This window comes from Protopterus annectens, chromosome 14.part0, assembly GCF_019279795.1.
Source record: "Protopterus annectens isolate FY-2018-M chromosome 14.part0, PAN1.0, whole genome shotgun sequence".
Classification (NCBI taxonomy): domain Eukaryota; kingdom Metazoa; phylum Chordata; order Ceratodontiformes; family Protopteridae; genus Protopterus; species Protopterus annectens.
In genome coordinates, this window is record NC_056748.1 from 648988059 (window position 1) to 649010271 (window position 22213).

Sequence of the window (22213 nt, forward strand, 5' to 3'; positions counted from 1 at the left end):
GAAGAAGGGGTTGATGTGCAAAATCCAGATGACAGGGATTTTCCCACTCTCAGACGCTCAGGGAGACTGGCACAGTATTACAACAAGAAAGGGGAATACAACAGAATCTATTATCCCCAGAGAAGAAATCAGTTTCCTCACCCCATGAATGCATATTAGATAAAGATACTTTTGATACTTCTACATTAGAAGACAATATTATTTTTAAGAGGAGGTTTCACTATTTACATTTACTCAGATTTGACTATTACTGATGAATATTTTAATCTGTTTTCAAAGGGCATCAATTTTATCCCATCCAACAGAGGTGATCTTGTAGACAATATAGAAGCTTTGAAACTCTTTGTGAGAAAATTAAACCTTGAAATACTTTTGGAACCTTTACAAGACAATGGTAGAAACACTACAGGTACTGATAAGAGACTAAAAAAGAAGAGTGTTTTCAATCCCCCTTTACATCCCTTACTGGAAACCTATGAAAAATTGGTTATGGAAGATATATACTATGAATTCAAACAAAATTACAGTTTAAACTATTGGAATTTAACCAAGAATGAATTTAATTTACTCTGTGATCTGAAAAATGACCACAGCATTCGTATCATGGTTCCCGACAAAGGTGGGGGAATAGCTATTTTTAGGAGCATGGATTATTCCAATGCCATGCTAAATTTATTATTCGATGAGAACACCTACAGTCATACCTCCAAAAATCAAATCAATATTTCTTATTCTAGAATAGATAGTTATCTAGAGGAAGATCTCTTGGAAGGGAGAATCGGTTCCAGTGAGTACGAGTTTTTATTCACAAAATTTCCCAAAATACCGGTATTTTTTGGAATACCAAAAATACATAAGGACATTTCTAGGCCTCCCTTTAGACCCATAGTGGCTGCCAAGGGATCTAAAATACATTCACTAACTGTATTTATTGATTCTCATGTACAACATGTGGTACACAAGACCCCTCATTTACTTAAAGATTCATGGGAATTTTTAAAAAGTGTCAAATAATATTAATTTCAAGAGAATGTTTTGTTTTTAACTATAGATGTAAAAGACTTTACATGTATTCCCAAAAATGAAGGGATGACTTTGAGGAAGTATTGTTTTTTTCGGACCTTGACAATGATAAGGTAAATTTAATATGTGAACTTATGAACATAGTTCTTGAAAATAATTTTTTATGGCTCGAAGGGGAATTTTACCAACAAGTTACTGGTGTACCTATGGGTGCTACCTGTTCACCAGTATATTCTAATTTGGTCCTACTAGGATGGGAAACGCAACATGTTTTTGACTGTCCATTTTGGTCCCACATAAAACTATATCTTCGATACCTGGACGATATTTTTATTTTGTGGGGAGGCCCCGAAGAAGACATTATTAAATTCATAGAGCATATCAATTGTAGTACTGCCTTTCTTTCTTTCACTTTTCAATATAATACATTGAGTATTAATTATCTTGACACTTGTATTATCAAGGACAAACAAAATAAACAGTTTAAATCTAAAATATTTAGAAAGAAAACATTCTGTAATGCCTACTTACATTTTGAGTGTTATCATCCTATATCCCAAAAGGTTAGTATAATTAAAGGGCAAGCGATTAGAATTGCCAGGATGACCTTTCACAAAGAAGATCTGGAAAATGAATTCAATTTAAGAGAAATGTTTTTGGAGAGGGGATACCCCATAGATCTGATCAATTCCACTTTACAAAATATTTACCAACAATGGGGTCAAAAATACATCCCCTTATTAGGTTCTTTTGAGAACACTTCAGCTTTGGGAGAAAATATTAGTGATTTTAACACCACTTGTGTTTTAACATACAACACAAGAACTCCTACTATCAAAAACATTTTCCAAAAGAATTGGAACATTTTCAGATCAAATGATGCTATATACAGATCAAATGAGGCTATATATAAGAAAGTGGGTAACACACCCAGATTTGTCAACAAAGTGGGTTCGAACATGAAACAACTTTTGGAACATAAAAGATTTAGCATTTCCCATAACAAACAAGGTACCAAAAGATGTGGTATGTGTCACTACTGTTCTTATATTTATGTAGAACCAACTTTAATGTTAGACAACATCATGAACAGTAAGGTACATTTACAAAACGGCAACTGTAACACTAGGGGAGTAGTATACCTGGCTCTGTTGTACCTGTAAACATTTCTACGTAGGCAAGACTGAACGACTTCTTATAAACAGAATTTATGAGCATTTGAACGATATTAAGAACCACAAGAATACTAATGCTTTGTATAAACATAGCACCTCTTGTGTTGGGTTCAAAAAATTTGTCTTTGGTATTTTAGATATTATAAAAATAGACACTAGAGGAGGGGAGTGGAAAAACTTGTTAAAAAAGGAAAGCCAGTGGCAGTACCGACTGGCTTCCATGTTTCCCCCAGGACTCAATGAAATTGTATCATTAGTACCATTACTCATTGAAAGGGCCAATAACATCCGAGTATTAAATATTTTTACATACATTCATTCTCTTTTACATATGTTCTACTGAAACATTTAATAACAATAATTTATATTCTATATTAATTATTTATGCATAACAAAATTAATCCGGTCAAGGTTTAAGCAGTTTTACTGGTTTAACAAAACACTGATACATTTATACATTAGTTGAGATTTTTAAACACATTAATTTATTCATTTATTTATTGTCCAGAAGGTTATTATATAAATAATATTTTTAACAAAATTTTTAACAAAGTTTTTAAACAAAATCTTATGTTCTAAACAAGACCCAAGGTGCCATATATATATATATATATATATATATATATATATATATATATATATATATATATATATATATATATATATATATATATATATATATATATATATATATATATATATATATATATATATATATATATATATATATATATATATATATATATATATATATATATATACACATATATATATATATATATATATATATATATATATATATATATATATATATATATATACATATATACATATATATATATATATACATATATATATATATATATATATATATATATATATATATATATATATATATATATATACATATATATATATAAATATATATATACATATATATATATATATATATATATATATATATATACGTATATATGTATATATATATATATATATATACATATATATATATATATATATATATATATATATATATATATATATATATACATATATATATACATATATATGTATATATACATATATATATGTACATACTTATATAAACATATATATATATATATATATATATATATATATATATATATATACATATATATATATATATATACATATATATATATATATATACATATATATATATATATATATATATATATATATATATATATATATATATATATATATATATATATATATATATACATATATATATATATACATATATATATATATATATATATACATATATATATATATATATATATATATATATATATATATATATATATATATATATATATATATATACATATATATATATATATATATATATATATACATATATATATATATATATATATATATATATATATATATATATATATATATATATATATATACATATATATATATATATATATATATATATATATATATATATATATATATATATATATATATATATATATATATATACATATATATATATACATATATATATATATATATATATATATATATATATATATACATATATATACATACATATATATATATATATATACATACATACATATATATACCTATATATATATATATATATACCTATATATAAAAATAGGTATACACATTTAATACACACATTTTTAGCTTTATATATGTTTTTTAGAGCTTGTATTGTTTTAAATGTTAATTATCAGGTGATGTCATTGATTTAACACTATATAAATGGTTAATCAAATGTAGTAAATTGTTACTGATGAAGTCTCTATTATGGAGATGAAAGCGCTAAAACCTGTTTTTAATAAAGACTGGGTATTTTCACATTATTTAACTGACGTCCTGGATTCCTGGTTCAATTGGATTTATTTTACTGACCGATGTATGTGGTCCATCTCGCCTCACATTCTTGCGTACCCTCCCACCTGCCCCCTTCCTGTAGGGTTTGGAGGAAATTTGGCTCTGAGACCCTTCAATGTCAATTGTTTTTTTTCTTTCCTTCTGGCTGGAGTTCCCTCCAATGGTGCTTGTGTGTGGGGTGTGACTGGAATGGCTGCAAACTAATCTGGGGCTAGGATGAGGTGCATCTTGGGATACCGGGTTAGCCCAGCCAATTAGAGACTTTGTGCTAGAAAATAGTTGGCAGAGTCTGAGCCGATTCTCGGCTCCGAACCCGTAAGTAAAGACTATGAGGCGAGATGGACCACATACATAGATCATTATGGTGAGTACATAACTACCTGATTTACAGGATTTTATGCTTTCTGCTAAACAAGTTGGTAAACATGCATTGAAATGAGGTTTTGTTTCACTAGAGGCATCTTGCAGGGCTGCGGCAACTGGGTCTGTACCTAAAAGGCATGCTTGGCTTATGGAGCAATCCTTGCCAGATCATGTTAAAGCGAAATTACTGGATGCTCCCTTAAATCAGGGCCACCTGTTTGGCAACAAGGCAGAAGTTGTTCTTAAAAAGATGGAGGAAAAAGCTAAATCTATGCAAACTGTTGTACTTTTACAAGTACAACCTCCTAGATTTATTAGGCATTGACCTTCTAAGAATTGTTTCTTTCCTGCCTCTTCCAGACCTTCAGTCCAAGCCGAGGTCCAGCAGACCACCCAAGCTTCAGTCCCAGGGGACACTCAGGACTAAGCAGTGAGGGGCCTCCACTTCCAAATTTGGGAGTAGTAAAACTCACCCCTATGGTAAACTGTCTCAATGACTTCTTTTTAAAACTTCCAAGCACTTCTTAACTGACTGTCCCTTTGGGGGGGGGGGGGATTGCACTTCATGCAAAGAACTGGAGACTCGTTACCCAGGACAAATGGGTTTAAATAGTCCCAAGGATACAGATTTCACTTCCACACGTCACCAACTCCAAGCGGTTGGCCAGATCTACCTCCAAAGCAGTGGGCAGAGGCCCAAAAGCAGGTACTCTCTCTTAAGCATAAGGGCTATTCAGTTGGTACCAGTAGAGAAAAAGGGAAAAGGTTTCTACTCGAGATTTTTCTTGGTACCCAGAAAAGACAATTCATGGCTTTCTAGCCTGGACCTGCCTACTCAACACCATTTTGATGATTCTAAAATTCTAGATGCTGACTCTTCACCAATTGCTTCCTATGCTATGCAAAAATGCCTGGTTGGCAACACTAAATTTAAAGGAAGCATACCTGCACATCCCAATCAGGCAAATCTTGCAGAAGATGCATATGCTTCAAAGCAGGCTACATGCACTATCAGTTCTTTGGACTTCCCTTTGGCTTATTTACTGCACCCAGTGTATGCACAAAGTGCCTAGCTCCAGTCATTGCATTTTGCAGGCAAAAGAATTATTCAAATATACCAATACCTGGGCGATTGTCTAATTCAGGCAGAAAACCAGGACATACTTTTGAATCCTCTAGCTTTTGTACAGAGGGTGCTAACTTGTCTGCGGTACACCATAAACAAAAAGAAATCACACCTGGTACCCTGTCAACAAATTATATTCCTGGGAGCAAGCTTGAATACAACTTCCCAGATGGCTTTCCTCGCGCCAGAGAAACAAATTCACTTGACATCCTACTTCAAACAAGTGGTCACAAAATCCCTGCCATCTGCAAGGCAAATACTACAAGCCTTGGGATTCATGGCCTCCTGCATTCTTCTAATTCCATATGCAAGACTGCATATGAGGAAACTGCAGTGGTATCTAAAAAGCCTGTGGTGTCCTCATTCTCAGGATCTAGAAGCAGTGATTCCGATCATTTCTTGTCCACACCTAGAGTTCCTTTTGTGGGCAGTGGCCAGACACCGAAACAAGGGACTACCATTCACACTACCCCCTACTGCCCAAACCCCAACAGAGTGAGTATGCATGGGGGGGGGGCACCTGGCAGGGAAGTGCATTCAGGGCAAATGGAACCCAATTCAAATGCACCTTCACATCAATCATAAAGAAATGTTAGCTGTACAGAATGCTCTGACAGCCTTCAAGGACCACATTCTTCTAGGACAATTGACAGTGGTTTTGTCAGTCTTTACCATTATGTGGTACATAAACAAGCAGGGGGCTGCACATTCTTACCCCCTCTGCAGACTAGCCATGGCATTGTGGAACACCGCCTTGAGCTACCAAGTGCATCTACAAGCTCAGTTCCTGCCAGGAAAACTAAATACACTGGCAGATGGGCTAAGAACCTTTGTGGACCCACACGAATGGAAACTGGAACCAATGATTTTCAACATGTTGACAAGCAAATGGGGGAGCCCAGTTATAGACCTGTTTGCCTCCCCCCCCCTAACTATCAGTTGGAAAAATTTTGTGCAAGGACTCCCCACAGACAAGTTTAGAAAGTGGATGCTCTGTCCTTCAGCCCATCAGTTTATGCCTTTCCTCCTCTGCTCTCCAAAGTACTACTAAAGATCAAACTAGACAAACCAAGGATGATTTTGATTGCACCAGCCTGGCCATGCCAACACTGGTACCCTCTCCTGCACAGTCACTGTTGGCCCCATGGCACCTGCCTCAGACTCCTTCCCTGCTGTCTCAGCAGGAGAACCAGATTCTAGCAGCCTGGCTAATTACCTAAGCTCTCTTTTACCATCCCTCAGTAAACCAGTGATTGATGTCATTTTAGAGGCAAGGAGGCCTAGTACTAGAAAGTCTTATGCTGAAAAATTGAAAAGATTCTGAATGTCTCAAGGGATGAACACAGCAGTGCCCAATTTACCTCAGATGTTACAATACTTAACTGAGATGCTTCACAAGGGCCTGTCTTTTTCCTCGATAAAAATTCACACCTCAGTCATTTCAGCTCATTATAACACAGAACCTCCACTCTTCTCTCTCCTACTGCTCAAGCAGTTCCTCAGAGGGGCCAAAAATTTAAGACCACCCAGGAGAGCTCCAACTTCAGCCTGGGATCTTAACTTTGTATTGGAGAAACTCACCCTTCCTCCTTTCGAGCCAGCTGCTACTGCAGATTTAAAATTCCTTTCTTGGAAAATGGCTTCCCTTTTAGCCATTACTTCAGCAAGAAGGGTATCAGAGTTGCAAGCCGTTATGGCAGTGGAGCCTTTCATCATCTTTCATGCGGACAGGGTGTCGCTCAGACCGTCCCTCTCTCATGCCAAAGTTATCTGGCCCTTAATCAGTCCATTCATTTGCCTACCTTCTTTCCTAATCCACAGAACAAAGGGGAATGGATACTGCACTCCTTAGGTGTGCACAGACAACTTGGATTCTACTTGGACAGATCTAAACCTCAAAGGAAATCTGACCAACTGCTGGTGGCATTTGCTACAGAGATAGAGGGGACGGCTATTTCAAAGCGAACCATCTCGAAATGGATAGGCCATTGCATTCATTTCTGCTATAAGCACCATGGAAAATCTATCCCACAGGGGGTCAGATCCCATTCAACAAGGGCTGCATCTACCTCTACAGCCTTTCTCAGAGGCATACCTACTAGGGACATTCTAGAAGCTAACTGGAGTTCTGTACATACATTCACCAAGCATTACCATTTGCCAATTTTCTCTAAATCCAGAGCTGGTTTTGCCACTGCAGTTTTGCAGGGCCTTTATAGCTGGTCCTAATGCTACCTAAATTCCTCCTCCCATCCTTAGGTTTTGGGAATCTACCCAAATGTAATCACTGCAACAGTGAAACACTAGTACAGCTGTGTACACTTACCATAAATGTAGATTTTTGAGTGTATTCACTGTTGCAGTCCTGGTTACCCTCCCTCCAGTCCCCTGACTTCATTTGGCTATACCTCTTCTCTCCTTTTCAATGCTTAAAAGCTTTTTGGTGCATTTGCTTTTTTGTTTGAGGTATAACCTTGTGTGTTTGTGTGTGTGTGTGTGTGTGTGTGTGTGTGTATATATATATATATATATATATATATATATATATATATATTTATATGGGTCTACTTCTATTCGTTGACAGCCCATTTCACTGAAACCCATTTGGTTGACAGCTCATTTCACCGACAAACATTCTAGGTGGGGGGCTGTGCCCCCCACACACCCCCACCCCCATCTATATATAACAACTCCACAGTCGCACAACAGTGGGGAGGGGGGCAAATCCCAGGTTTTTGCCTTGAATACTTTTGTCGATGAAATGAGCTATCGACCAAATGGGTTTCAGTGAAATGGGCTGTCAACGAATAGAAGTAGACCCATATATATCTATATATATGTCTCTCTGTCTCTATGCATACATATATCTCTCTCTCTGTCTCTATACACACATATATTTCTCTCTCTGTCTCTATACACACATATATCTCTCTCTCTGTCTCTATACACATACACTTAATTAATTGCTTCCCATTAGGGGGGGCACTTGACATCTGGGGCAAGAAAAACTGATGTAATGACGGCTGCATGTTTTATACCCCTGACGTCACAGGAGACAGCAACCGACGTAGGACCCAAGACTTTGTTAATAAGGCCGACTAATGACTGCAACAGTGAATACACTCCAACATCTACATTTATGTTAAGTGTACACAACTGTACTTTTCCCTCCAGCCCCCTGACTTTCTCTATTTTTTACCTTTCCTCTCTCTGGCCATTCCTAATGGCATTGGTATTTACTTTTTACTAGTGGTGTTCCCCACCATATACTAGCTTCCTATTTGGGGGCCCCTGACATTTTGGTCAAGAAAAACTGATGTAATGGCATTTGCTGCCTGTTTTTAAACCCCTGACGTCATGGAAGAAGGGACAGCAACCGACGCAGAAATCCCAAGACTCTTATTCGGGCCGACCTGAGGGCTACCTGCAAACAAATAACCCAAGTGTGATGACTGCAAAAGTGATACATTCGAACATCTACATTTATGGTAAGTGTACGCAACTGTACTTTTGCAAGTTGTCCTGAAGCTTTGGAAGCTAGATTGCTGTTGTATCCTATATAGGATCTAACCCATGTAACTTAAGCTACTGCAGCAGTGGGCATTCAAACATGTACTGTTATGGTAAATTTACTACAGAACTGTTCTTTCTTTGCCCTCTGTTCCCCTTGCTCTGGTCCATTAGATGGTTTTAAATTGTCCAGGTTTCAGACTTCATTAATGGGTATCTGTCACAGCTTTAATATGTTTAGGATCTAGATTTTCTTAGGAGTAAGAACGAATTAAAAACATCTGATGTTTGTCAGCGAGGTTGAGAGGGAAGGGTGCTCCAGTCTTGGCTGACAAGGTCTGCTTTAGATTTTGTTTGCAGCAGTGAAAAGTTAAAATATGTACTATTAGTTACCTATACAACTGTACATTCCATTTCCTCCTATACCTTTGTTCTCCAATGTAGTTTGTGGAGAAGCCACCACTGACCCGAATTGCTTTATTTTGATACATTGAGGCCTCCCCACCCCAATCCCACGCTCATGCTTTGGATGCCAGTGAGGCTTCGGGAATCTGATTTTTTTTTTCCTGGATTATAGTTGGTCACGGTCATTGTTGTAGTTATCCTTGCAGTATCTCAACTTTACTTCTGTAGATGCTTCTGTCGTCATCTGAGAAGTATGTCCATTTGGCCCATCTGCTTGCACTTCTTAGAATATGGACAAAACGATTAGAGTTGCTAACATTGCCTGGGAGGAGATTTTTGCCTTCTATGGAAATGTACCCTTCAAGGATGAAGGGGGAACAAAAGTATAAGAGGAAAGCATTAGTTCTGTTGTAGAATCTTCTCTACATTGGACTTGAACTGTGGAGATGGAAATGGTTTCCTGTTTTGTTTTACCCCATCAGTCTTCAGTGGTTACTTCTACCTACAAGAAGGTGGAACCTAGCATCAGGGATGTGTGGTAGTCCACTGTAACTGCACACATTAATAGGAATCATGATTAATGTTTTCTGGCTTTACAAGGACTGAAATTGGTTGAATTTTGTCTTCCATCACTGACTGTTGTGGCAGTCTCAGTACTGATGACTCAGTCTGATGTATCCACTGGGAGGAAGTCAAAGGCCATGGATTGCTTTGGGTAACAGGTATTTGCATCCCCATCCTTTTCTTTTGTGGTACAGTTACTTTTCCCACATGCTCTGGTTACATTAAAAGCTTGTGAATAAGTTGGTCAAGTTGCAGACCTCATCCAAAATTTCAGACTTTGTTCAAAGGCTGCAACTCTGTCCAGTTTCCACTCATATACTTGGCTAATAATTCTAATCTCCAGCTGGAGACTCTGATCTAGACTTGGTCTCCAGGAATTTTTTTTCTCTGAGTGAAGGTCCACTATGGTGTTTTTTCTCAAATAAAATAGTGCATTATTTAGCAGTGCATATACCTGAAAGTATTGTGTGCAATACAGATAGCCATTTTTATTTGGAAATTGGTTTGAAGCAATAACTGCCTATAGTTGGCTGTCTGATTAAAAGTTGCAAGTTTTACCAAAATCATGCTATCAAATTTTCAGTGGGTGGCAGTGAGCCCTTTTTTGAGGGGAGTACAAGCTCTTAATTTGGCTATTCAAAACTGCAGTATACCCAGCACAGCGTATGGGAAACGTGACTTGCACTAGAATTCTGTCTTGTAGAGTGACCACCTTTTTTGTAAATCTGGATACTTGATATGTGTTTTAGGTGTGCTGTCCTACTTTCTGTGCAATGGTTAGGTGGCTAGTTGCTCCCTAAACGTTTTGTTGATTGCCTTTAGAAGCAGAATTCCTCTCTGTGTGGAGTTAATTTAGGACTTCTCAAATTTGGTTTATCCTGATTGCTTCCTGTACATAATTTATAAGACCTTCTTCCACACCCCTAAAGGAAATGTGTGGTAGTCCCTTTTGAAAAGGTGGTATGGTTTCGGAAATTTTAATATGGAGAATTGTCTGAGCACTGTTGGAGGCCTTAATGCTGAAACTGCCTTTAAATCCATAGTTGGAGATTGTGTCCTCCTTCGTCTTTGAGGCCAAATTTGATTAATGCAGTCTCTGTAATCTGCCTTAACATTGTGCAGAAATCTTTGAAAAACAAATTTCTTCAAACCTGTATAATTTTAGTAAAAATTGCATGTATAATTTTTTGTGGGATAATGCTCATTACTTTACATTTTCTTTTTCAGAGTTATGTGTACCAGATCCTGCAGGGCATTGTTTTCTGTCACTCAAGGAGGGTTCTACACAGGGATTTGAAGCCTCAGAACCTGTTGATAGATAATAAAGGAGTGATTAAATTAGCTGATTTTGGGCTTGCCCGTGCCTTTGGCATTCCTGTCAGAGTTTATACACATGAGGTGAGGAGCTGCTACTTTCTCCTGTAAATGTATTGCTATGTCAGTTTGAAATCCAGTGACAACTTCTAAGGTTGAATCTATGTTTCCGAGTTTACAGTGGCATGATATAATTTAGCTTATATTTTCCAGGCTCAGGGTTAATACTGAAGTAATAAATTTTTAGAGATAATTCAACTTAGTTTCCTTTGTAGGAAGTGGATGTCAGAATAGTACCTTACCCCAGGGCCTGTTTTTCATCAGTTCATTTTTCAAAACTGAAGATATGTTGTCCCATTGTCTTTTTACCATGACAAAATTTGCTAACAGTTCAGGTTCTCCACGCTATGTTGAACTGGTTGAATGTGTGAGGACTCCTCAAACTAAAATAAACTTCTAGACAGTTGCATACCCTGCAGGTTTGTACTGCAATCCCTTACCTCTGTGTATAAATGTTACAGACTTGCTGTTTTTAAGGTTTTTAGGTGTTCTCAAAGGACTAATTTCTCAGGTTGTGGGGAATGGAGAGCTTTAGTTTATCATTGGCTGTGGTGGCTTTGGTTGGCCCTCTGCGTCGTGTGGTCAGAAAATGCCCAATTCCAACTCGCAAGAGGAGTGCATGTATGGTTTGGGCACCCCGCACTTGGAGGTGGAATGTGACATTTGTGCCTCATTTATCCCCAGGTCTTTGGCGGAATGCCCACAATAAGCTCCTTTTAAAAGGTTTACTTCGCTGGGAGGAGACCTTTGTTTCTCCTTCAAAGGCTTTTCTATAGATCCTAACAGGAAGACCCCTTCTTGGCCATTTTCTTCCAAGAACAGTGGCTGTTGGAGCCTAGGTCCCCAGATCGGACTCCAGTCTGGACTTTCTCTGATCTGAGAGCTGTGAAGTCCTCTTCCTGATCCAGGGCTGCTTCGGATCAGAGGTCTTCTGATCTGGCCAAGGTCAGGCCAGCCTCTGATTCGACCAGTTGATCGGCTCCGATTTGTTGCTTCGGCTAGGTTGCCAGATCCAACAGGTTTGTCGCATTCAATAATAGTTATTTAGAGGTAGCTTTGTCCAGTCTGTTCCTAGGCTTTGGAGTTAAACTCCAGAACACTGCCACATATCCATAGGGTCTTTGGTTAAATCCACTTACTCCTCTTCCTCCATATCGTCCAGAAGTCTGTTGCCCTCTGACATGGACAGGATGATGAGGAGCTTCCCCAAAGCTCAAATAGAGTTGGGGATCCTGGCCTCTCCAGCCAGTGGAGCTTCACCCTTTCCAGTTCTCCTCTTCAACCCCCGGTGGCCTTGGAATCTCAGGACCCGGACTCCCGCAGTTTAATATCGGTGAGGCAAAGTATTTTTCTTGACCCCTTCAAGGTCCCTGTCCTGATCTGTTCCTCCATCCTCAGACCAGAGTGAACCCCATGCCAGAGTGCTTGGTCTTAGAGAGCTCCAGACTGGTATCACCCAGGGTTGTGGTGCTGTTTTGGGGCTTGTTCTTCCTCTCCTAGGTATTTCTCCCTCTGAGATTGGGGATGGGACCATTTCCAGCCCCTCAGCCTTCCAGGTGGTAGATAGAACCTTCTCCAGGACAGGAGTTTCATCTACCGCCCCTCTAGGTCCATCCTTACCCCTTTGCTTTAACTGATGAGACCTCCCATTCTGTCCAGGGTCAGCCCTCCCATTTGAGCCTTCAGGGTTTTTTTCCCCTCGAGGAGTCCCTACTTCAGTCCTCCTCGGAGCTCCCCAGGGAGGAGGTACATTGTAAGAGAAAGTGCAAGAGGAGGCACTTCAACTCTTCTTAGGATTCCCTCACTGAGTGCATGGACTTCGATGGAGACAGGTCCCTCAGATCTCTGCGTGATGTCTCCATTGGGGACATCCTGGAAAGCTTGAAACACAGGCACATGGTCTCCTCAACCCACTTCTTCGGACATGTCCATGTTTCTGAAGGCTTTCGGGATGGTCTTCCCTGCTGATGAGCTAATAGGTCTGTTCGCCGGTAGGGCCTGGAAGGAGCCCAAAACTGTTGAGCCAGTCCCCGAAGAAAGCATACCAATTCCTTAGCTCTCCTGTGTACTATCTGGAGCAAAAGAGTTAGGACTATGCCATTGTGGTTGCTGCTACAGCTAAGAAGGAGCTGGCAGAGCAGAGTTCCTGGGTCCGTCCCTGAACAGTGTCCTGGGCGATGGACTTTCTTGGGAATCGGGCATACACCTCTGCTACCTTTGGACTGAGGGCAGTTAATTACTTGGCGCACACTACTGGCCTCCAAAGGGATTTAGTCCAACATCTTTCCACTTCTCTTGCAGAGTTATTGCTGGGGAGGACTTCAAAATGCTGTCTCCCAAGCAGCCTATTCTGATGTCCCTTGCGAGAACTCCTCGATGAGGCTAATTTCCAAAGCCGCAGAAACTACCTCTCGAGCAACAGGTACTGGCATAGCTCTGAGGCGTGCTTGGTTATGTTTGTGTGGGTTTGCGGGACCCTTCAAAATGTGCTTTACCAACGCCCCCTTTGATGGGTTCACCCTCTTTGGACTTTCTGTGAAGGACACTGACCTACAGTGAGCAGGAAGGGAAGACTTTGTACTCTTCTGAGGTGGTCCTCGAAGACCCAGTGACTAGAAAGATGTGGTTCCGGAAGTCAGTCTCCCTTCCAGGGCGCTCCTGATGACTACTCTCCCAGAGGCAGTGGGAGAGCTTTTAATGGCCATAGAGGTGGGGATGGTCTGCAAAATTGGGGATCCAGTGAACCCTTTTCTGAGCAGCCCTATCAGTGCTCCTGAGGCATTGCCCGACTGCTCTGCCCTGGAGGCAGTCAGGGGTTGCATTTCCTTTCACCCACTAGCCTGGACAAATATTACCTCCAATTAGTGGGTGTTAAACATTGTTTTCAGGTGTTTTCATTCCCTTTTTGGACCCCCCCCCTCCCATAAAAAGTTACCTCCCCAACATTCCACCCAGTCAGAGGGAGTTGGCCTTCAAGGAAGTTCAACTACTACTTCAAAAATGTCATCCAAGTGGTCCCAGCAGGACAAAGTGTCCGGTACTTATTCTCAGTTCTTTAGTGCAAAAAAAAAAAAAACTAAAAAGCCTGGGGACCTGCTTCCTATTTTGGATCTCTGAGAGCTCAGTTTATCAGTCCAAGTTCTGGATGGTTGCTGCTCAGTTCATTTTGCGCCTCTTATGCAAAGATTGAATGTGCTCCGTGGATCTCCAGGATGCCTGCTATCATATTAAGATGGATAGGTATTCCTGGAGACATCTTCCTCTCTGGCTAGAAGCCAATTATGACCAGTTCAGAGCCCTACCCTGTGGTCTCACCACAGCCCCCTGGGTGTTTCCCAAATGTATGGCAGTGGATCACCTGCGACTGCAGGGGTTTCAGGTCTTTCCGTGTCTCAACGATTGGCTCCTCACAGCATTTTCAAGGCTTCAGCTGTTACAAGCAATCCATTATATTCCTCCCCTCCCCAATCATTTGGGGATTACTGTCAATTGTTTGAAATCCTGTCTGGTTCCCACTCAACAGCTGGAGTTCATTGGAGTCCAACTATACTCCGTTGTAGGGAATTGCAGCATTACCTCTATGCAGGGTTCAGTTGATCTAGGAACAGGTCACACAGATCTTAGACCTGTTGCTTTCCCAGGTTCAGTTGATTCTTTGAACCTTATGATCCATGGCCACGGCCAGTGTAATGTAGTTGATCAATGGTCACCTCTTTCACCCATGTCTACGTCCATAAAGCTGATGCCTGTGTGCAGATGACACCTTCTTTGGTGGCTTCAGTCTCAGGATCTCCTAGACAGGCCATCCTCTTCCTCTCTCGAAGGCCATGGTGACAGTGGCCTCTTCCCTGTTGGGGGGTGTTTCCAGGGGAGAACTGTCCAAGGTACGTGGTCTCCCATAGAGACCAAGTTGCAAGGAGATGCTGTTTAGACTGCCTGCTGAGCAGCTGTTTAAAAAGCTGGATGAAAAGTGGAAGTCAATGCAGCCAGTGAAACAGCTTTTTCACCTCCATCCCCACCAGATAGTAAAAAATTATCCCACCCAGTCTGTCATTCCCCTGGACACAAGACTATGGTAAGCAACCAGTGGAAGAAAGGCCAGTTCAAAAGAGTGGCAACCTGATGAAAATGTGGGCGGTCAGGAATGGGAATACCATAAGGGATCAGCTATAATTCAGCAGAAGATCTGATGCCTCTTCTGTCCTTTCGACAGAGTGGTTCTTTGGCTCCATCTCTCTTATCTAACTTCAGCCACTCTTGACTTTGGTTCCAAATCTTAGGCTCTCCTCCTTACCCATAATCCCCCCTGCTCCTGAAATTACCCCACATCTCTTTTGCTGCTTGTTTGAACAACCGTGGTCTGTACTGAGTAGGCTTGCCTTAAAGTACTGTGATGTCCCCCCCCCCCCCCTCTGGTATACCTTGGGGTGTTCTGACTTCATAATCTTGCTAGGAATTAACATCTCTTCGCCCCTTGCCTTCTAGATTTTTAATTGTTCATTACCAGCTTAGTTTTTCTTGTGTCATTGGCATTCTTTTCTGTCAACAGTTTCTTCTCTACAATAAATGGGTCTTAAGATTATTCATATTGCTTTTGTTAGTAGTGTGGCTATTTAGCTGTGTGGTGTACCTTTTTTTTCTTGGATTTTACTTGCTGCTTGTGCTATCGGAAGTGGGAATTTTCCTTTGTCCACGATAGCTGACAAACCATCAGTATTCAAAAAAGTGTGGCTTATAGCCACAAGATGCCAAACTCTCTCACTCGGACAAAATGTATATATATTGCCTTGGGGTTGCCCACCTGGGTAAATAGTGACCCGTCTCCACAGCTTTTGATCCTAGTGCATTCACTAAACAAAGGAATAAGCTCTATTAGGTTAGGAACTTCCCTTTTAAAGTAGTTATTAGGCTAAAGGGTAAAATGGGCCTAGACATTGTTTCATTTGTACATAAGTCAGTTAAGCAGAAAAAGATAATCTGCCTTGTCAACAGTTTATTAGAAAGGAAAGATGAGCATTAAGTGTGCAGAAAATACAAGAATACAGAATGTTCTTTTTTCAAGGGAAAGATGCAATCTTGTCAGCTGCAGAATGTTCCTTAATGGAATGTTAAATTAAGACCAAGCCTGGAAACCAAGTGAAATAAGGTTATGAGGGAGTGTAAAGCATCACAGGATTTTGGTATTAAAATCTACTTCAGATACAGTTAGGGAAGTTAAGGTTAGTTTGTTCAGCCTGTTATTACAGAGAAGATTACAGCCACTCAAGCCTGCGTACAGTAAACAGGTCAGATAGACTATACTAGTTTACGTTGGTCAGGACAATTTTGAATGACATGCAGTAACTTTGAATACTAATTGATCTGAAGATGTTGACTGACTTAATTTGATCTTCAACCTGTGGGTCTATGGATCCGAATCAGATCTGACACTGCCACATAAGCAGCTCCAAGCTCCTCTCTTACCCATAATGCCCCTGCCCCCCCTCCCCAGATCTTGCTGAATAGCTAAGCATCGTGGTCTCGAGCTCCTAGTGTTTTTTGAGGGTAAGTGATTCCCTTTTGAGAGTTATTCCCCATGTTTCTGTATTTTCTATTCCCTCACCTCCTCTACCCGCTGGCGTCTGTTTAAAAAAAAAAAAAAGCTTTGTTGTTGTAATTTCCTCCTTTTGGCCTTCCCACTCCTATCTTCACTGTGTGTGTGTGTGTGTGTGTGTGTGTGTGTGTGTGTGTGTGTGTGTGTGTGTGTGTGTGTGTGTGTGTGTGTCCACCCCTATGTTTTTCTATTTAGGTAGGAATATGGCAGATATTCCCCCTAAACTAGGATTTAGGGAATGCAGTGTGTGTCTATAAGCATTCTCCAGCCGATGACTCCCCTATGTGTGTAGTGTGCTTGTGTGCGGCCCATTTGCTTACCCCCTGTCCTATTTTCGCAGGCTTCAACCTGCGGACCCTTAAGGACAGGAGGGATAAGCTCATTTTGAAGGGCTTGCTCCCCTCTTCAGGGACTGCTGTCTCCGCAACCCCAGCTTCAGCCTCTTCTACTGCCACTTCTGGCTCTTCTCTTCCCCAGACCTCTGGGACTCAAACTCCTGCCAAGAGGTCTGGGGAAGGATACAGCCATCACAAGAGAGACTGCATAAAACTGTCTGTGGACCGTTCTACTTCACTGGGGCCTCTACCCAAGGCCAAAACCCCACCCGGCCCAGTTCCCCCCGGCTCCACACTCCCAGGTTCTCCCCATAGTCAGAGGTGTCTGTCTCCTCTTAGGACATCACCTCATCAGCACTCCCAGACGGCATCTGTGGCTTCCTCCCGGTCTACCCTTAGTCTTAGGCGGAGATGGATAGGATGATGCGGAAGTTCATCTGCACCCAAATGCAGATGAGTCCTGCTGGGCCCCTCTCCCTCCAGAGCAGGGAGCTTGCAGACCTTTTTTCACTCGTATCTCCTTCTCCGATCCGTCCTTTGGTTTTGGAGTCTTTGGATCGGAGAACTCTCTGGATTGGAGGGTTGGTGCAGATTCTACCCTGTACCTCGACACCGGCCATTGCCTTGAGAGTGTCGGATCTGACGGGGGGTTGATTGGCTCAGAGTTTGAAGGAGTGCAGTCTTCCCCTCTGCATCTGTAGTCTCTGCTCTGACTCCCTTGTCAGATCCAAGGGGAACAGCTCCTATGGTGGTTTCTCAGGGTGCCTGCTCCCATTTGGCTTTTGACATGATGGAGAGGATTCTCTTGAGTTCGAGGCCACTGACCATCCATAAGGGCGCTGAACTACATGGCGCACATCATTTGACCTAGTCAAGGTTGTCACTGAGTCGCGCACCCCCCCCCCCCCCCCCGAGTAAATACTGGTGGAGGATAAGGTGTTCTCTGCATGGATGACCACTCAAAGCAGTGGCAAATACATCCATGCATCTGCTTTCCCATGCTATGGAGGGAGCTGGCAGTGTGGCCAGTTCTGGCATTGCCATGCGGCACCACCCCTGGCTCCGGCTGTCAATTCATGGAACCTTTCAAGGTGTCATTTGCAAATGCCCCTTATGATGGTGGTTCTCTGTTTGGGAAAACATTTTGTGCTACATTGGTCCAGAGTGAGAACGACGGGAAGACACCATCTGCAGTCAAGGATCAACTTCTCGGCCTCTCAAAGATCCGTTTCAAGGAATCAGCGAAGGACAAGGAATGTGGTTCCGGAAGTCTCAGTCCTCTCGGGACTCTTTCCCCAGAGCCAGAAGGGGTTATGACAGATGCCGTCCAAGAGGCCGGGGGGGGGTGTCAAAAAATTTTGGGTCTCTAACCTTTCTCAGACAGACCTGCACAGCAGCCCTGTGGGGGGCTGCCTGACTTAGTCTCTAGAGGCAGTCAGGGGTTGCCTTTCGCTACACCCAGTGGCATGGGAGTCCGTAACATCAGAGCATTGGGTGTTGCAAATTATATCCAGAGGTTATTACATCCCCTTCACCGAACCACCTCTCCGACCAAAACGCTTCCAAGACGTTACCACACAAAGGGAGGCAGCAGCACTAGAAATAGACAAGCTACTAAAAAAGCGAGTTGTCCAACCCGTCCCCTTAGACCAGTCCGGATCAGGCATTTATTCCAGGTTCTTTTTAGTGACAAAGAAAACAGGGGATCTAGGACCCATTCTGGATCTATCCACCTTGAACCTGTCAGTAGCCAAGGAGACATTCCGGATGGTCAGTCTTCAGTCTATCCTGCCTTACCTGCAGGAGAAAGACTGGATGTGCTCTATCGACCTCCAGGATGTTGTACTGTCATGTCAAGATGGACAGGCACTCCCACAGGTTTCTCCGGTTCCTGCTGGGAACCAATCATTATCTGTTCAGTCTCCTCCCATTTGGTCTTGCCACAGCCGCCAGGGTGTTCACCAAAGTGATGGCCGTTGTAGCGGCTCACCTGAGGCTTCAGGTGATTAGTCTTTCCTTACCTGGACGATTGGCTCTTTACTGCCCCCACCAAGCATCTACTTTGGCAAGCCAGGGATTATTTCCTGTCTTTAGCAAACAGCCTGGGCATCACCATCAGCATCAGCAAATATTCACTGATTCCTGTTCAGGTTCTAGAGTTCACTGATGCTCGGGTGGATACTATTCAAATGGAAAGTTTACCTCACTCCAGAAAGGGTACACAATCTGATTGCTCATGTCTGGTACATTCTCCAAGTTCAACTTCCTACAGCAGAGGCAGTATTGCAAGCACTGGGGTCCATGGCAGCCGCAATCACTCTTCTACCCTTGCTTGATCACACATGCAAATCCTTCAGTGGGCACTAGCACTCCAGTGGTCTCTACTAGATTTTCCCGTATCCCTTCCAATCTGCATCTCTCGGGTCTGCAGGGACTCGCTTTGGTGGTGGATTCTTTCCCCAGACTTTGTCGGAGGGTGCCCCTTTCTCCCGTCTCTTCCCAAAGCCACGGTGACCACGGGTGCCTTCCAGCTAGGGTGAGTGGTATTGCTTGAGAAGGACTGTCAAGGCATTTGGTCCCCTCCTGAGACCAGTTTGCATATCAATGTCCTGGAGATGATGGTGCTTTTAGCGTTGCAAGCTCTCCATGCCCATTTTCCTCTAGAGACTATTGCAGTCCAGACAGACATGTCGGTAGTCTGGTATATCAAACAAGGAGGAACCATATCTTACCCCCTTTGTCGAGAAGCCATGAGAGTGTGGGAATGGGCGATAGCCACTGTCCGTTTCCTGGTGGCAATGCACATTCCGGGATGGTCCATCATTCAAGCTCAGCAGGGCTATTTTGATGACTTACAAGTGGTTTATGATTCCTTCAGTAGTGGAAGATATCTTCCTCGGGGGGGGGGGGGGGGGTGGTCAGTCTTGCTGCAATCTATTCGCATCTCCTAACGTGAAATGCAGCGAGTTCTTCGCTCTGAACCCCCCTCGGAGGGAAGCCCCCAGAGACGCACTGGCGCATGCTTGGCCTCCCAATCTTCTTTATGCTTACCCCCAGTTACCTCTCATTTCAAAGTTCCTGCAAAAAGCTTGCAGGCTGGGGAACACAGTAATCCTCATTGCCCCATTCTGTTCTCGTCAAGTCTGGCTCCCCTCCTTCTGGTCTCACCTAGTAGTTCACCATGGATCTTGAATCCGGATCTCATCTCACACCCCTCGGGGATTCCCTCACCCAGACCTGGACAGTCTGAAACTCACAGCTTCGCTGCTCCAGTTCATTTGATTATTAGTACTCCTGGTTTATCCTCTCCAGTTAAAACCTTTTTGGTGACCGCTCACAAATCTTCCACACGAAAAGTATATCATAGCAAGTGGAAACTATTCTCTATATGGGCTTCTCAATGGGATTTGGATCTTTTCACGGCTTCTGTTTCAGCACTATTGGAATTTTTGCCGGGAATTTTCTGACGGGTGCTAGTTCCTCTATGGTTAAAGTCCAACTGGCTGCTATTTCTAGTTTTCATGTGGGGAGAATGTCTTCACTAGCCTCTTACAGACTTTGCAAGACCTTCCTTAAAGGTAGTCTCCCCTCCATTTGAGCCCACAGCTTCAGCAGGCTTGTAACATCTCTCTTGGAAGACTGCCTTCTTGATTGCGATTACATCAGCCAGGAGAGTGTTCAAACTTCAAGCTTTGTCCGTCAAAGTTCCTTGCATGATTTTCCATAAGGACAGGGTTTCCCTGTGGACTAATCTGTCCTTCCTAAAGTGGCATCACAAGCAAACATTTAATCAAACTATCAGTCTTCCTGTCTTTCTTAATTTTCAGAACCAGGGTGAATATAAGTTACATTTTCTGAATGTACATAGGCAATTGAGATTTTATCTACACAGGATGAAATCCTTTCACAAATCTGATCAGTTGTTTCTCTTATTCAAAACCCTTCTTAGGAAAGCCAATTTTTAAAGTGACTATTGCTCGTTGGATCTCCCAATGTATTATTCGTGTATATTCTGACAAAGGGATTTCACCTCCAGGTCAAGTAAAAGCACACTCCACCAGGTCTGTGGCCACTTCAGCGGCTTTTTGGTCCAGAGTGTCACTGGATGATATCTGTTCTGTAGCTGCTTGGTCCTAATCCCATACCTTCATCTCTAATTACAAATTAGACATTGTATCCAGGAGTAGGGCATACTTTGGCTCCACATTGCTCAAATATCCTTTTGTGATGGCCACAATGGGTATTTGTAGCTGGGGACTCTGTCCCACAGGTTGAAGATCAAATTAAGTCAGCTACTTCAGATAAAGAAGTTATGTACTTAACGTGACGTTCCATCTGAGCAGTTGTGCTTCATTTGTCTTCAACCATACCCCCTCCTTCCCCCAACCTTGTCACTATGGTCCTGGCTTTGTATATGTGAGATGAACATTCTAAAGGCTGCTCTTGCCATGCTTGGTTCAGGAATTTTGAGGATATCCAGTAGTGGTGAAGTCCTGTTGGGTTTGGCTTATGTTATTCTGAGCAGCAAACTCTATCTGAGGGAGAGGAAGGAGACCGGGGGGGGGCATTAAGGGTAAGGGGAGGAGCTTGGAGCTCTGATCAGGTGCTGGTTATGCAGCCGTGTCGGATCCGATTCGGATCCATAGACCTACAGGTTGAAGACTAATGAAGTACAACTACTCAGATGAAATGTTATGGTGAGCACATAACTTCTTATCTGAAGTAAGAGATTCATTTGTCTGCAACCTGTGGGTTATGGATCCGACATCGGATCCGAACCGGCATGGTTTACCAGCTATGGATCCAAGCTCTCAGCTCCTCC

General features: G+C 41.8%; 1 protein-coding gene across 1 annotated transcript in view; it reads left to right on the plus strand.

Moving 5' to 3' along the window:
- Positions 1-22213, plus strand: part of CDK1 (cyclin dependent kinase 1) — a gene marked incomplete in the record, with an annotated part of 842019 nt that overhangs the window by 613821 nt on the left and 205985 nt on the right. The window contains 1 exon segment of the mRNA XM_044056395.1: positions 11317-11487. Within this exon segment, the coding sequence (XP_043912330.1) occupies positions 11317-11487 (171 nt within the window).